At 37.6% G+C, this 15719-nt stretch overlaps 1 protein-coding gene across 2 annotated transcripts in view; it reads left to right on the top strand.

The window, feature by feature from the left end:
* LOC104800461 (proteasome-associated protein ECM29 homolog) overlaps positions 1–15664 on the top strand; it is a 16472-nt gene extending 808 nt beyond the window's left edge. The window contains exons 3-36 of one of the 2 annotated variants that reach the window (XM_010523262.2): positions 160–249; positions 811–947; positions 1039–1129; positions 1212–1294; positions 1427–1533; positions 1909–2061; positions 2885–2949; positions 3355–3442; positions 3548–3626; positions 3711–3819; positions 4079–4138; positions 4272–4390; positions 4699–4856; positions 5136–5356; positions 5503–5687; positions 5786–5858; positions 6656–6806; positions 6892–7064; positions 7397–7744; positions 8084–8251; positions 8326–8619; positions 9154–9330; positions 9786–10049; positions 10497–10595; positions 10689–10873; positions 12302–12637; positions 13031–13184; positions 13275–13385; positions 13620–13787; positions 14103–14229; positions 14522–14680; positions 14765–14877; positions 14952–15011; positions 15299–15664. In XM_010523262.2, the coding sequence (XP_010521564.1) occupies positions 160–249; positions 811–947; positions 1039–1129; positions 1212–1294; positions 1427–1533; positions 1909–2061; positions 2885–2949; positions 3355–3442; positions 3548–3626; positions 3711–3819; positions 4079–4138; positions 4272–4390; positions 4699–4856; positions 5136–5356; positions 5503–5687; positions 5786–5858; positions 6656–6806; positions 6892–7064; positions 7397–7744; positions 8084–8251; positions 8326–8619; positions 9154–9330; positions 9786–10049; positions 10497–10595; positions 10689–10873; positions 12302–12637; positions 13031–13184; positions 13275–13385; positions 13620–13787; positions 14103–14229; positions 14522–14680; positions 14765–14877; positions 14952–15011; positions 15299–15487 (5094 nt within the window). In that variant the 3' untranslated portion in view covers positions 15488–15664. Of the gene's footprint in view, positions 1–159; positions 250–810; positions 948–1038; positions 1130–1211; positions 1295–1426; positions 1534–1908; positions 2062–2884; positions 2950–3354; positions 3443–3547; positions 3627–3710; positions 3820–4078; positions 4139–4271; positions 4391–4698; positions 4864–5135; positions 5357–5502; positions 5688–5785; positions 5859–6655; positions 6807–6891; positions 7065–7396; positions 7745–8083; positions 8252–8325; positions 8620–9153; positions 9331–9785; positions 10050–10496; positions 10596–10688; positions 10874–12301; positions 12638–13030; positions 13185–13274; positions 13386–13619; positions 13788–14102; positions 14230–14521; positions 14681–14764; positions 14878–14951; positions 15012–15298 lie in introns of both variants that reach the window. The other variant, XM_010523263.2, reaches the window with a different exon arrangement.
* The last annotated feature ends 55 nt before the right edge of the window (positions 15665–15719 follow it).

Raw genomic sequence — 15719 nt, 5'->3', positions numbered from 1 at the left:
AGGCGTTGATATTTGCATAATATGATATTTTGTTTTTCAGTTTTTGATACTTCATTATTATCGGTACGACAGTATTGATCGGAAGATTTGCATATTCTTGTCTGTATCGGTGAGTATCTTTTACTGTGCAAGTGAACTGATTCATGTTTTGTCTTCTAGGAAACCGAGGTCGTTGCGTCTGTGATGCTAGAAAATGTTTCAAAGCTTCCTCAGCAACACCAGGAGATTATTTTGAGAATTGTCGTTAAGGTTGCCTCTCAGTTCTATCTTCAGGGAAAATATGGATATCTATATTTGTATGGCCTGTATTCAGCCTTTCCCCCCCTTAATTTTCTTTTAGGAAATGCTCTGTATTATCTAGACGGCAATACTGATATGTTGGCTTCAGCCTTTGTTTATAGTGACACCTCCTTTTGCATGTTCAGCTATCTGATGGTTCCTCCTCTAACTTTCTAGTGGTTATTCTGAACATTTACTTAATTCACACATGCCACTGGCGACTAAGGCACCCATCAAAGTTTCTCTTTAGATTACTTGATGGATAGTCTATAATGGATGAATAGCACTTGAAATATGTGCCTTTACTAGTTAATAGAAGTTAAAAGCAACCATGAAGCGAAGTTCATGAAAACAATAACTAGTGATCCCCAGAGTGTAATAAAATAATAGAAGGTATGAGAAGAATCATTGGCAAAACAGTTGGTGCCACTTCTTGCAAAAAAAGCAATTCCCAATTTTCAATTTGAACTGTTTACTGCAATTGACCTTTTGATGGGTCATGTAAAGTAATTATTTTTGAATTGTTTTCAGGTGATTGGTGAGTGTCATGCTAGTCAGATCAGTGATGACGTATCTGCAAAGTATAAATCTTTGGTTGCCTCTCAGGACAAGGATTTGTTTCTGGAATTTTGCCTTCATATGATTTTGTATCAACCGTCGCCTCAAGGGTCTGAAATCTCTGTTGGATAGCATGCAATTATCTTACGACTTACCAATTCTTTTCGCATTTAACAAGAGGAGCTTAATCTTCTATTTCAGCGGAGGATCTCCTCCTGGCCTTTCAGTTTTCCAAATCAACCGGATCGTGGGAAAGCAAATGTTGAAAGGGGATACACTTACAAGGAGAAAGGTACGTTGAGTTTGAATATTAAAGAGCATCCCTTCCTATTATTTTGTAGCACTTTATCAACCAAAAATCAATTGTCAATCAGTTAGGGATATTGAATGTCATTGGGACCATGGATCTGCCTGGTGAACTTGTATATCCTTTGTATGTTGCTGCATCTGTGGACAGGTATGATTTGTTTCCATTGCATGACATAAATCTCTTCTGTTATTCCCTTTCACATTTTTTGTCTTGACTTTTTCATGACTCTAAGAGTGGATATATTTTTTTTAACTTTTTTTTTGTGAATATTCATTCTAGTCAAGAGCCTGTAGCTAAGAAAGGTGAGGATTTGCTAAAGAAGAAAACTTCTGGTGCTAATTTGGATGATCCAAACTTGATTAACAGACTGTTCATACTGTTCAATGGTATGTGATCCTTCTATTGGTTTTCTATCTCTGGATTGCTTTCTTGTGGACATATTCCAATCATTTTGTGCGCTTTGCAAATATATAATAGCAGTTTTTCCTAGTATTTAGTTCTATGTTTAATATGAGTTGAAAGGTTGAAGTTTAGTTGCTTTGGCTACGCTTTGACTTGGCGGATAGGGCATAACTCCAGTGCAAGTTTCCCTTCACTGCTAGTGAAAAGGATATTTTTAGTTAAAACAATCTGTGACAGTTTAGTAAATCTGAGTGTCTAGACCGGTTGTGCAGATTTCTTATGTTTGGGTACTTTCTATTTTTCTTGTTCATGCAACCCTAGCTTTGGATTATCGATTGGCTGTTTATGACTCTATGCAGGTACCACCCCCACTGAACATGTTGCCCCAGAACATCGAATAACTCCTGTAAATGCAAGCTTGAAAGTGAAGCTTATGTCTGTCTTCTCTCGTTCCATTACTGCTGCAAATAGTTTCCCAGCGACATTACAGTGCATTTTTGGTTGTATATACGGTACGTTGCACAATTATGTGATATACTGTATCAATTAAAAGTCCTGGTGATCATCATCTGTCATGCAGATATGTAAGAATGGAGTTGGAATAAATGTGAAAAACATATGCCCAGCTATCTCATCTTATTTTAGGATACCTCGCTAGGGTGTGAATGAAATATGAACCAGTTGCTCTACAAACTTTCTGTTTTTTAAGTCAAGGGAAACAGGCAATGGCGGTTCGATGTTGTACTCTGTTTCCTTAACTACTGTAAGGAAGCATTGTTTGGTTAGGAGCTGATGCTACATCATTTGTTTATACAGACACCTAGCTGGCTAGCCAGTTGATCGATCCTTCAAGAGGACTTATTAATTCTGTTTTCTAAATTAGAAAATGGTTGGAATTCATTAGTTGCCTCATGCAATCAATCCTTCAGTTTCTTTAGTTTACCCTAAATCCTTAAGACATAAATAAGTAAATATCAATCAAATCCTTATTTTATAAGGCAGGGATAAATTGTTGAGTTCGTATTGTATTAGACCAAATTGATGAAGGTCATGTTGTATTAGGCAATATGGACGGAGTTAACATAGTAGAAAACCAGATTGATAGATTTTATAAAGTAATAGGCTCATAAATTTGTTTAGTGGCTTAATAAAGCCAACTCGGAAAACTTTGGGGCTTTTTCCTTTTCTTTTGCTCTATTATTCCAGAATTCGCATCACTGAGATGCAAGCAGAGATTATGTTCCTGTTTCCTATGAATTGAATTTTCCATGTCTATTCGTTTTTTTAGTTTCCTGTCGGTTGTTAACTTTTTTCCGCTTTTTTTCCATCTGAAAGGAAGCGGAACAACGTTGAGGCTCAAGCAAATGGGAATGGAGTTCACTGTCTGGGTGTTTAAGCATGTAATGTCGATCTCCTTACACATCTCGTATCCTCGTAATATCTGTTCTATTTGTATTGTGTAATAACGAAGAGGATACATGGATGTCTAGACCTATAAAAAATGCACATCTATCACTTTTCTTATGGAAATGTATCTTCTTCTCATACTTAAAATAGATTTTCCTGTCTGGTGTTTTTTAATGAATTACTCCATTCAGGATCACATGTACTCATTTTTTATTCTTGCGGTTTCCATTCAAGTCCTACTTGAAAGAGTACCTCTTTCCAAAGAGTCATAGTGGATGTTGAAAATCTGCATCAGCATTAGTAATTTCTTAGAGCACCTCTTATATACGAGTCCTTTTTATGGATCTTTATTTCTGATTTTCTTATACTTCGTCCTTTGTCTCGTTTCCAAATTGCAGGGGAAAATAGAACAACTGAAACTTATGGGTCCTGTTATACTGAATGCTATTCTGAAAATGCTTGATGGCTACTCTACCTCAGAAGCGGGTCAGCTTTTGAAAACAAAAAGAATTTGCTAGTTCCCTTATCTTTCTGTTTAATTAGTTGTTAAAAATGGATTCAAGTTTATAGGTTACTTTCCTTTCCTTTCAGATGCTCTTGCAAGGGAGACCAAAACATTTTCTTTTCAAGCAATTGGCTTGATTGGGCAACGCTTGCCTCAGCTTTTTAGGTTATGTATCTCTTTCTACTGCTATATACTTAATATGCATTTCATTTTTCTCACTAGATTCTTCATTGTAAACTGAAATTTCAGAGAAAAGACTGACATTGCTGTTCGTCTTTTTGACGCACTGAAGCTGGAGACTCAATCTGTCCGCTCAACCATCCAAGAGTCAACCATTTCAGTTGCTGCTGCTTACAAGGTTTGTTCTTTTTTTTTATACCAAATTTCATTTTTGATTCTTTGTTGTTGATTTTGGCCCTCCTATTGAAAAATGTTATGATAGTTTCGTTTAAACTTTCCCGTCTGACAAAATGTGTTGTCTTTCAAATCTTGAAGGGGCATTGTAGAACGTTTCTAAGAAATGAAATTCTTTTTTCTGTCTGAAACAGAAATGGCAGTATTAAGCTCTGAATAGGTCTCTAAGAAAGCTCTCTGAAACATTTTATTAATTTTTTCAGGATGCACCGGAGAATATACTCAGAGATTTGGAGGTGCTTCTGTTGGAAAATTCTCAGGCGGTATGCTTGTTACACTTAAATTGACATGAACTTTGATTAATTGATTTTCAGCCTTTGTATGCTTTTCATAACTATAATTTGGTACGACCCGATCAAATATTTGTTGAACTTCTCAATTTTTTGTGCTGACCAGGAGCAAAGCGAAGCACGCTTCTGTGCTTTGAGATGGGCAACTTCATTATCCAGTTCACAACATTGCCCAAGTCGGTATATTTGCATGCTCAGTGCAGCAGATTCAAAGCTAGATATAAGGTACTGCAGTTATATTGACATGGTTATTTTGAATTTGATCTCTGCTATTTTTTTTCCTCCTGTTGAGTTGTCTGATCATGTCCATTCAGTTTATAGTACAAGCATGTAGTTCCTTATATATCTTGTTCAAGTTAGTATTTGGGAAAGATCTTTTCGACCCAGCTGCTGCGGCTAATGAAAGAAGGCTTCCAGTCGAAAAATTCTCTTTCCACAAGTCAATTCTGATATGATCTTCAGTGCTTCGTTAGTGTCTAATACTTTCTTTTTTATTGACTATGATCGTTTCCTTTTTTCATCCCTTTATTTAGGGAACTAGCGCTTGAAGGACTCTTTCTGAAAGATGAAGGTCGCCATATAGTCTCTAATCTTGACAACAAGTACCCACGATTTGGTGACATGCTGGAATATATTCTAAAGCAGCAGCCAAAATTGTTAGACTCTTCAGAAATAAGAGGGCAAAAGCTTCTCTTTCCGTGAATACTATTTCCATATATTTAGGACAATGAATGAACATGTGGCATGCTCAACTTTCTATTATATGTGTGCATTTATCTGGGAGAATGGCAGTGAACGGAACATATATCCGGCATATTAAATTTTGTTTTGTCTTGTGTATGCCATTGATAGATGCCAGCATGGTTATTGCAGTGACTGTATTTTATTGGCATCATATGATTCATTACACTTTTAGATTACATGCCCGCTCTGCTGAACTGAAATGCCTTTAGGGATAGTCTTTTATCCTTCTTTCCCTCACAAGTATATGTGGTCATGATTAAGTTTCTATTGAAGTGTTTTGAGTTAGAGATGGAGCAGAGCAATTCCCTAGCAACATCATCTGAGTTTTTATCTTCAGCACAAAGAATGTGTTTGTTATTGGAGCATTCACTAGCATTTGAAGGTTCATATGAATTGCATGCTTGTGCTTCCAAGGCATTCGTTACAATCGGATCTCACCTGCAAGAGGTTCGTGATAAACCTCACTTCAGAGGTTTACCAGTTTGCTTTCTGATTCCTTTGTTGTGATGACATATTCTCTCTTTCCTTTTACTTAGCAAAATCTATTCTAAGTTCAAACACTCCCCTTTCCTGTCCTTTCTTTCCACATGCAGATGGTCGCAGTTTACTGTTCTCACAAAATTGCTTGGCTAAGGCAGTTACTTAACCATATGGACTTCAGTACTCGTGAGTCTGCAGGACGCTTGCTAGGAATTGCATCCTCTGCTCTTTCTGATGCTGAATCATGTTCTTTGCTCCGTGAGTTGGCTTCTTCTGTTAGCCAACCACAGAAGTTGAGGTCTGATGTGCTACTTTGAGAGTCTGTACCTGCAAAAAAGCCAGTGTCAATTATAACAGCTTCATTCTTTCTTTAGAGCTGACCTATTCCCTTTCTAGGTTTGAAGCACAGCACGGAATATTATGTGCCATTGGATATGTGGCGGCTGACTGTTTGTCAAGGACTCCTGCTGTAAGTTTTTGTAATTTCTTTTCTGATCTTTTGTATGATCACCTAAGCATCCATGATTATCTCTCTCTTTTCTTTTCAGTGCAGCAGAACATCGCTTAGTCATCACCTTATTTAGCTTTCATTATATTGTCGTTTGAATACTGCTGTTTCATATTATTCACTATTTAATCGTTTGAAACATGTAAAATTGCTATTTCTGCAAAAAAACTTTTAAAATTCGCTTGGTTAGGAGCCTTGGTTTTTATTAACTAAACTTAATATCAGTTAAGTTTGCTTCATTACGGAAATAATGCATTCAAAAGTAAGTTATTGACAATCCTTAATGATTGTAATTAGACATTACACTTTTTCATGGTGAATGCGTAAATGCAAATTGTCTTCAGTTGAACAAGAGTGCCTCCCATTCTCAATTTTTGGGATATTTTTCCTTTGAATCTTCACCCCCCTCTTCCCTTGGAACAATTGATGAGGTGGTTGTGTTCAAAACATTTTTTCTTCACTTTGTTAGTTCTCTCCAATCTCCCCCGCGCTTCAGAATTTGTTTGAAATAATGGTGTTATTATGCTAAAGTTCAGTTTGGCATCTTTTTGATGGCCTGAGAACGGATCTTTGTTATCATTTCAAATAGAGTTGTTTTAGTGTTGCTGCTTGTCTTTGTTGATTCTTTGTGATTCTCTTCACTGATAGATCAGATTTGTCAACTTAATACGTCCTCATATCTGTTTGTGAAACCGCAGTGTATTTTCCAATATTTTATTATTCAATTCTGAATTTCTGATTAAGATTTCGTAAAACAGATTCCAGAAGCAGTTATACAGGACACGGTAAAATTTCTGACTGATAGAGTTAATTCGGAAACTGCACAACTGGCCTCTGTTGCTATGCAAGCTCTGGGCCATATTGGTCTCCGTGCAGCATTACCTCGTCTCATTAGTGATTCTTGCCCAGGTTGGTTCATGTCTGCTTCTAAATACAGTCACGATTCTGTGAAAACTTGTGCATGAGTTTTCAGTTGATCAACTCAGTCTATCAGGGGCTCAAGTGTTGGGAGTTCTGCAAGAAAAATTGAGCAAGCTACTTTCTGGCGATGATATAAAAGCCATTCAGAAAATTGTTCTTGCGGTTGGCCATATATGTTCAAAAGAAACATCATCTTCACACTTTAAGTCAGCACTGGATCTCATATTCAGCCTTTCACGATCAAAAGTGAGTGGTGATGTTAACAGTTTTCACATAGTCAATCCCTTGTTTTCATTTTTTTTTACGTCTAGACAAGCACAGATAGAATTGACTATCATCCAAGATTCCTAAATTTTGTCTGAAAGTAACGGACTTGGATATTAAGCTTGTAAAGACATGATTAGACAGTGATGTTAGGTTCCTAAATCCAGAGTCTTACACTGATGTACTAGGACAATCTAACTAACATGGAGCTTATAGTGTATAAAAGCCCTATACCTACAGAGTGTTTACTAACATAAATCCCTGCCTTTGTGTGTGTATGTGCACCCTTTTTTTTTTGCATTTGTGGTTGACAGGTTGAAGAAATCTTGTTTGCTGCCGGCGAGGCTTTATCTTTCATCTGGGGTGGTGTGCCAGTAACTGCCGATATGATTCTGAAAACCAACTATACTTCTCTTTCTACGAACTCAAACTTTCTTATGCGAGAAGTGAACTCTTTGTCAAATAATAAGTCTGATGTCGAAAATGAAGTTGGAGAAGACAGCCATGCCATTGCCCGGGAAACTATCACCAGAAAACTCTTTGATGTTCTGCTGTACAGTAGCAGAAAGGATGAGCGTTGTGCTGGAACTGTCTGGTTACTGTCTGTGACAATGTATTCTGGTCACCATCCATCCATCCAACAAATGCTTCCTGAAATCCAGGTCGGCTAATGACTGGCAGATGTTTCCTTACTGGTTTAGCTTCCTTTTATGGACATGTTTGGTCTTTTTTCAAATTCCATGTGTACCTTACACAAGTGATAGAAAGATTAATAGCTTTATGTGCTAATTATTTTACATGCACTACTCGTTTGGAATCTCGAGAGAAGCAGTATCAGGTTGTCTGTTTATTATATTTCTTCAGACGTCCAACGGCATTTTTGTTTTATCTTTTTGATTGAAATACCCTTTTGTTGTTCAGATCACTCTGGGTTACATTCCTCGAAGCAATCTGTGCTTGTATAAATGCTCATATGTCTATATCGATGTTTTGTTTTGCAGGAAGCCTTCTCACATTTGCTAGGTGACCAGAATGAACTTACGCAGGAGCTGGCATCTCAGGGAATGAGCATTGTTTATGACCTTGGTGATGCATCAATGAAGCAAAACCTGGTAGATGCTCTCGTAAACACCTTAACTGGTACAGGCAAAAGGAAACGAGCTATAAAGGTAAAAGTAAACTCATGCAGGTTTTATCTGATGTTGACTTTAATTGTCTGGTTCTAAGGTTTTCTGTTATCTAGCTTGTTGAGGACTCTGAAGTTTTTCAAGAAGGAACTGTTGGTGAGAGTCCCAGTGGGGGTAAGCTTAGCACGTACAAGGAGCTTTGCAGTCTTGCAAATGAAATGGGGCAACCAGACTTGATATACAAATTTATGGATTTAGCCAACCACCAAGCTTCTCTTAATTCGAAAAGAGGAGCTGCTTTCGGGTTCTCAAAAATAGCCAAACAAGCTGGAGATGCTCTCCAACCTCACTTACGGTTGTTGATTCCAAGATTGATTCGCTACCAATATGATCCTGACAAGAATGTACAGGTTAGCTTCCTGAAGCTCCCAGAATGTCCAGTGTTGGATAGTCAAGAATTTGGGACTATTCCTACTGAAATTGCCATTCGTACTCCAGTCTGTTCAGTTAGCACATGGACAATTTTTCCCTCAAATTCTAGATAGATGCTGTGTTTTGTCCCACTTGTGAACCTTGCTGAATATATAAATGTCACACAGGAGATGAACAAAATGAGATAATAGGTTGCATGCATCATTTTGTTACTGCTGTGCTACTTCCTCTGATTGTGTAGCACATTTCTTTGAAACCTGCTTTCCGCACCATCTTTTGCGTATCTTTATTGCACAATTTGTATATGATGTCATGGCTCTATGATAAAATGGGGGAAAGGGAAAGAAAGAAAATTGGTCCTCCTTGTACTATTAGGAAGACAGCTGCTGGCATAAGGGAAGAGGTCTGCTGAGCTTATCCAGTTGTTCATCCTTTTATGAAGGATGACCATCCAATGGTTCACATTTGTTTGTTTCTTTTAGTAAATGCTCCTTTTCATGTAATATTCATAGGACGCTATGGCGCATATATGGAAATCATTGGTGCAAGATCCTAGGAAAACCGTTGATGATCATTTGGATCTCATTCTCGATGATTTGTTGGTACAATGTGGTTCACGGCTCTGGCGCTCCCGTGAGGCTTCATGTCATGCCCTTGCAGATATTATTCAAGGACGGAAGTTTGACCAGGTACTGGTCTTGCTTTTTCTAGCTATTGTAAAGTGAAACTTTCTGATTCTTCTTTTGGTTCTCCATTCTTTGTCAAAAAATCGTTTTTACAATTTCAAGTACTAATTATTTTGAGGGAGTGTGCGAACTTCACATTTTGAGCATTTCCGTTTTCTGTTCTCTATATAATAATAGAGGATTGCTACTTTTTTCATATCTCATATCACTTCCCTGATAATTATGTGGACTTATTTCTTCAGTTTATAATTTTCTGTTCTAGTAACTAGTTTAGTATCTCCAATCTAAGTTTTCTACAAGAGTATAGGACATCAAATTACCCGGCTATCTAGTTGTTTCTTTTTTTTTTTAAATTGTTTCCTGTCCATAATTTATTATCTAAGTTGTTTCACTGCTTAAATTAATATAATGATGTTCTCAATGTTTTTTTTTTTCAATTATGCTATATTCTGACTTAGATTCAAAAGCATCTGAAAAGACTATGGATAGCAGCTTTCCGTGCTATGGATGACATCAAAGAGACTGTAAGAAATGCTGGTGACAAGTTATGCCGTGCTGTGACATCCTTGACCATAAGGCTTTGTGATGTCACACTGACTGATCTATCAGATGCAAAAGAAGCAATGGGTATTGTTTTGCCATTTTTGCTTTCAGAAGGCATATTGAGTAAAGTCGACAGTGTACGCAAGGCTTCGATTGGAGTTGTTATGAAACTTGCGAAGGTTAGTTCTTTATTGCATATTAGATTATTAATCAAAGGAGTTCTGCTCGTAAAGAACTGCTGTGTACTTTTGTGATAGTTTGTTTTGGGTTTCTGCTTTTCTTAACGTATTGGGTTTCTTGGGAAAAAATAAGAAATGACAAGTGAATACTATTTCCATATATTTAGGACAATGAATGAACATGTGGCATGCTCAACTTTCTATTATATGTGTGCATTTATCTGGGAGAATGGCAGTGAACGGAACATATATCCGGCATATTAAATTTTGTTTTGTCTTGTGTATGCCATTGATAGATGCCAGCATGGTTATTGCAGTGACTGTATTTTATTGGCATCATATGATTCATTACACTTTTAGATTACATGCCCGCTCTGCTGAACTGAAATGCCTTTAGGGATAGTCTTTTATCCTTACAAATGAATGTTTGTTTGCTTTCATTTGAAGGGTGCTGGAATTGCCCTCCGTCCACATTTGTCGGACCTGGTATGCTGTATGTTGGAAAGTTTGTCTAGTCTTGAAGACCAAGGACTCAACTACGTTGAGGTTTGCCATCATCTGAACTATGCATCTTTCATGTGAACCTCTCTAATTTTTTTTATTCTTATATATATTCACCTTCTTTTGTTTTTTTCTCAGTTGCATGCTGCAAATATTGGCATAGAAACCGAGAAACTTGAAAATTTACGAATTTCAATATCAAAAGGCTCCCCAATGTGGGAAACTCTTGATCTGTGCATCAACATAGTGAATAGAGAATCACTAGATCAGTTGATCCCTCGCCTTTCTCAGCTGGTTCGTGCTGGTGTTGGCCTCAATACAAGGTCAGTAATTTCCAACACTTAATTAGTAGCATATATAGTTGGTGTACAACCTTAGATTGAAAGTACCTTTTTTTTTTCTGGCTGTTCTCTGACTCTTGTCTAGTTGATGACAAATCATAACACAATCTAGAACCACATGATTTCATTTAAAAGTAATTCCTGGTAAACCATTTACAAAAAAGAAAATGGATGTACAGTTGTGGATCTCCCCATATTGCTTTACTGCAGGTTGATTAGAGCCTTGCGTATTTTCCAAATTTGAACGGGAAAATCAAGTGGCTTGGAATATAAGAGTTCCAATTTCACAAATTATAGATGATACACGATAACTTAATGTAAACCATTGGAGTATTTTATTGTTCTGTGCGTTTAAAAGGACGTTTGAATTGCCTAGTCATGGTATCTTGAGAGAAATGCTCAGAAACAACCCAACAATCTATTTTATCAGAAGCAATTCAACTTAATTCTGTTACCTTGTAGTCATGGGTTGTTTCATTTCTGATTATCTATTTTCCCAGTAAAGACTCAATGACGTGGAACAGTAGTCCGCCTAATTCGAATTGGTTATTTCTACTTCGTACATATTTTCTCGTGGTTCACTGCATGCTTGTTTTCTTAATTCTGTACCTTCTTTCTGTGTTTCTGTTTTGGTATCAATTGTTCTGAACTGTTAACCAGTCGCCACTATTTCAAAATAATGTTACCTGCAAGTTATCAATGTGATTTTGAAGGGTTTTGAAGATTCTATTTTCTAGTTTCTTTTGCTTCCGGGTTGCATATTTCCTGTCTCTGCACGGTGGGGAGGGCACAAGATTACTTGGACTGTGTAATCTGTGTAGACTCAGTGAATTTAACTTTGTCACAAAACATGACTTTGAAGATAGAGATAGAATGCCAATGTATGTCCAACTTAGCGTTCCAGTCTGAGTTAAGCCTGATAATATTTACCTTTAAACTAGATAAACAACAGATACTCAGCCTGCTGCCTGCTTTTATGTTATTAGAACTCTCTTTCATTAAATTCCGGTTTTTGTCACTTTCTTCCGCTAAAAGCAACATAAATAAGGGTTAGGAGTAAAAAGGGATATGTTTCTTGTCTTCTCTAATTAAGCTATTCTGAGATAATACTGAACCCTGTACCTCCAAGTTAGAATTAAGTGCATCTGCATCGTTCTTAATGTCTCATTATTGCCTGTAATGAAATTCCATTCCATTTTACCTTCTGCATAGACTCAAACTGTGCCAGTAGCTTATTGTTTTTTATTTTTCAGCTCGACAATTTCCTTGGAGATAGGCAAATGGTTTTTGTGGGATCTGATGAACAATGATATTCATGGCTTCGGCCCTCATGATGTTTATGAGGTTTCGTGATGGCAGTGCTAGAGGCTGTTTCTGATCATTTGTGGATTTTTCATTTTCCTGAAACAGGGTTGGTGTTGCCAGCTTCATCTCGTTACTAGTTCAGAAAGTTGGTATCGAGATAAAGCCATTCACTGGCATGCTGCTCAGACTTTTGTTTCCAGTTGCAAAGGAGGAGAAAAGTGCTGCAGCAAAACGTGCCTTTGCAAGTGCATGTGGCCTTGTATTGAAGTATTCTAGTCCCTCTCAGGCCGAAAGGTTAATCGAGGATATAGTGGCACTGCATTCTGGTGACAGGAATTCCCAGATCTCATGTGCAATCCTTTTCAAAAGCTTTTCGTCCACAGCTTCCGACATTGTGGCCAGCCATCAATCAGCGATCGTTCCAGCTATATTTATTTCCAGGTACAATTATGTGTCGTTCAGCCTTGCAGTTGTATCTGTTCTTTCGGAGCTGAACATTAACTTGCATGTCTCTTGCAAATGAGGTGTTAATAAATGCAAGTATTTAATTGGAGAATTTTGTAAACTAAGAATAAGAAATGATAATAAAAAGCAGACCTAGATGATCCTAAACTCCCTTTTTAAAATTTCAACCCCAAGTAAGATCCATGCAGTATTTCCAGACCATTTGCTTCACATTAACTTTTTCCGGACCAGTTTGTTGACAAAACTTCCTGTGCCATCTTCAAATCTATTCTCAGTGTTTCTGGAAATAGTAGCCTCGTTACTGGGTCGTGCTTTTCTTATTTTCCATTTGAAAATGCTCGCTAACCAGCACAGATGATGAAATTGCAGATTCGAGGATGATAAACAGATTTCTGGCCTTTTTGAGGAGGTCTGGGAAGACAGTACAAGTGGTGAAAGAGTAACCCTTCAGTTATTTCTGGAAGAAATTGTCAGTCTTCTTTGTGAGAGCATCACATCATCTTCATGGGCCAGCAAAAAGAAGGCAAGCATTGATCTTTCTCCTGCTGGATTTTCTATCTTGCTTGTTGAATCAGTCTTTTTGGTGTGGTACTAAAACAACGCCTGCTTTCAGTCTGCTCGGGCAATTTGCAAACTAGCTGAGGCTTTGGGTGAATCATTATCTTCGCACCACAGCATTTTGCTGCAATGTCTCCTGAAGGAAATTCCTGGACGGCTTTGGGAGGTGGGACGAGTTCTTTTCCTCCTGTTGTTTTCTAGAAGTACCAAAGGAACAAAAAGAGCTTTCGAAGAGATCGTTGTCAGTAAAAGGATTATATTTGAGAGTGACTTTAGTTTTATTGCTCTATCTAAATTTGCTTCTCCTGTTCCTGTATCCTTTTGTGGCTTGATAGGTATAAATGTTTAACGAGCTGGTGCTTTTTTACCTGTTAGTTTCTCACAGTTGTTGTGATCACAGGGAAAGGATGCTCTTTTGGATGCACTAGGTGCTCTTTCAACCTCGTGCCACAAGTCAATATCTACCGCGGATCCAACAACTCCTAGTACCATTCTGAGTGTTGTGTCTTCTGCGTGTGGAAAGAAGGTCAAAAAATATCGTGAATCGGCATTCTGCTGTCTGGAGAAGGTGAGTGAAAAGATCAGGCTTATTATTTTGTAACTGGTTAATTAGCGACTTCGTCTACAGTGTTGGATCTCCAGACTACAATAGATGTATTATGTGGATAGTTCCTTGGTTTACATTTAAATCCTGAAATGAGTCTTCAGCATAAGTTTTTAATGTTTGAAGAAACAACGGACGTGTTGTCTAATTATACTGTGTTCTTGGAGGGAAATGGTTTTCTATTGCGCTTTCACTCTTGCTGAGGATTCTGGAGGTTTTTCTTCTGTTCACTTGTATATCTTTAAGGATCTTTAAGGTTTTTGGTGTTCATGTTTTCAGGTGATAAAAGCTTTCAGAAATCCAGAGTTTTTCGATGCTGTTTTCCCGTTGCTCTATGAGATGTGCAATACAGCCTCTGTCAATATCATTGGACGAGCTTCATCAACAAGTGATGCTGTTAAAACTGGTTGTTATACAAGCAATATTCAATTTTACAAGTTCCTTGGTTCAACATTAAAAACCTTTGCATCATTTGTGTGGTCATATTAAACCTGCATCATGCCTCATTTAGTGGGGTGAATATTTACTTCTACTGGAAGCATAGGATAAGCATAGGCTTATCTGCACTGCATGTCAAGTTTTTGCCTTTCCAAGAATACTGTTAAACCTTCTGAACTCCAAAAACCAATTGAGGAAATGAGTCACCATTACTCATGGAGGGGTATACATGATGTAAACTGTAACTTTCTTCTTTGCAGAGTCTGATAATGTGGAAGAGGGTTACATTCCGCTCGACAAAATCATGGACTGTTTTAAGTCGTGCATCAATGTGGCGAACACAGATGACATTCTTAAGCGGAAAGCAGATTTGGTTCATATTCTTATAATTTCCTTGTCACCGGGTTTCCCATGGTCAGGTACTCCTCTCTCTCTACCTACTCTCACTTGTAGGAACTAACATTTTTGTTTGTTGCCTTTGCTAATCTGATTCCTCTGGGCAGCGAAAATATCGGGAATTTCGTCTATAAAAGAGCTTTGTTCAAGACTACAAACTCTGTGGAATGACTCTACGGACGGGCCTTTACCTGGCGATGCAACTTCCTTCACTCATGAGGTATTTGCTCTGAGTTTATTCATATGTATACGCGGTTTCTATTGGTGCACTGAATTTTTCTGCTGCGGTTTCAGATCTATCTCACTTTGATCCCTAAATTACTGGAATGCATAAACACCGTCAAGATTGCTCACGTAAGTTATTCTCTATCTGTAGCTCTTATCTGTTTAATTCTTGCACAAATTCAAAATTGATGAAAACCAAAAAACTTACCAAGATTTCTGCAGTAGCGGTAGATCTTTTAAAACCGAACAATATGCTACTTTTTCTGCAATTCCCATGAATGCTCAAGACTAAGATTTATAAATAGTATATCCATTTCCATTGTTACCAACAGTCTTTGAAATCCTGAGTTGATATTTATTGCTGTATCTGTGGGAATCTTATGCTTCTTCTTGAATGTTTTGACCATAAACCTCAGGTTCATGTGGCGGCTTCGCAATGCCTGCTTGATCTCATCCATCTGTATCGCAAGGTTTCATCGGCGCATCGGGTGGACGACGTGGATCTCAAGGCGGAGATACTCTCTCTGCTCGAAGTCGAAAAGAATGAAGAAGCTAAGTCTTTGTTAAGAAAATCTATTGATGCCTTAGGTTTTCTTTCTAGGTGACGTGTCACATAGGGTAGAACCTTATGCCTTAAGACATATCTCTCACGCCTTTGCAATACCGGAGAATTTAAAATGATCTCCTTCTTTCGGTAGAGAACTTCGTTATTTTTCTTCTAGTCAACTTGTTTTTATTTCACTCGTGTTTTCTATAAAGAGGCAGATCTTCTTTTATTTCCATAGAGCGTTTTTTGTGATGACAAAAGAAACATCATCACTGTAAATAATCAGAAGT

Source organism: Tarenaya hassleriana, unplaced genomic scaffold (genome assembly GCF_000463585.1).
Source record: "Tarenaya hassleriana unplaced genomic scaffold, ASM46358v1 Cleome7, whole genome shotgun sequence".
Lineage (NCBI taxonomy): Eukaryota > Viridiplantae > Streptophyta > Magnoliopsida > Brassicales > Cleomaceae > Tarenaya > Tarenaya hassleriana.
The sequence above is the reverse complement of the archived record's forward strand: the minus strand, read 5'-3'. Positions and strand labels throughout refer to the sequence as shown.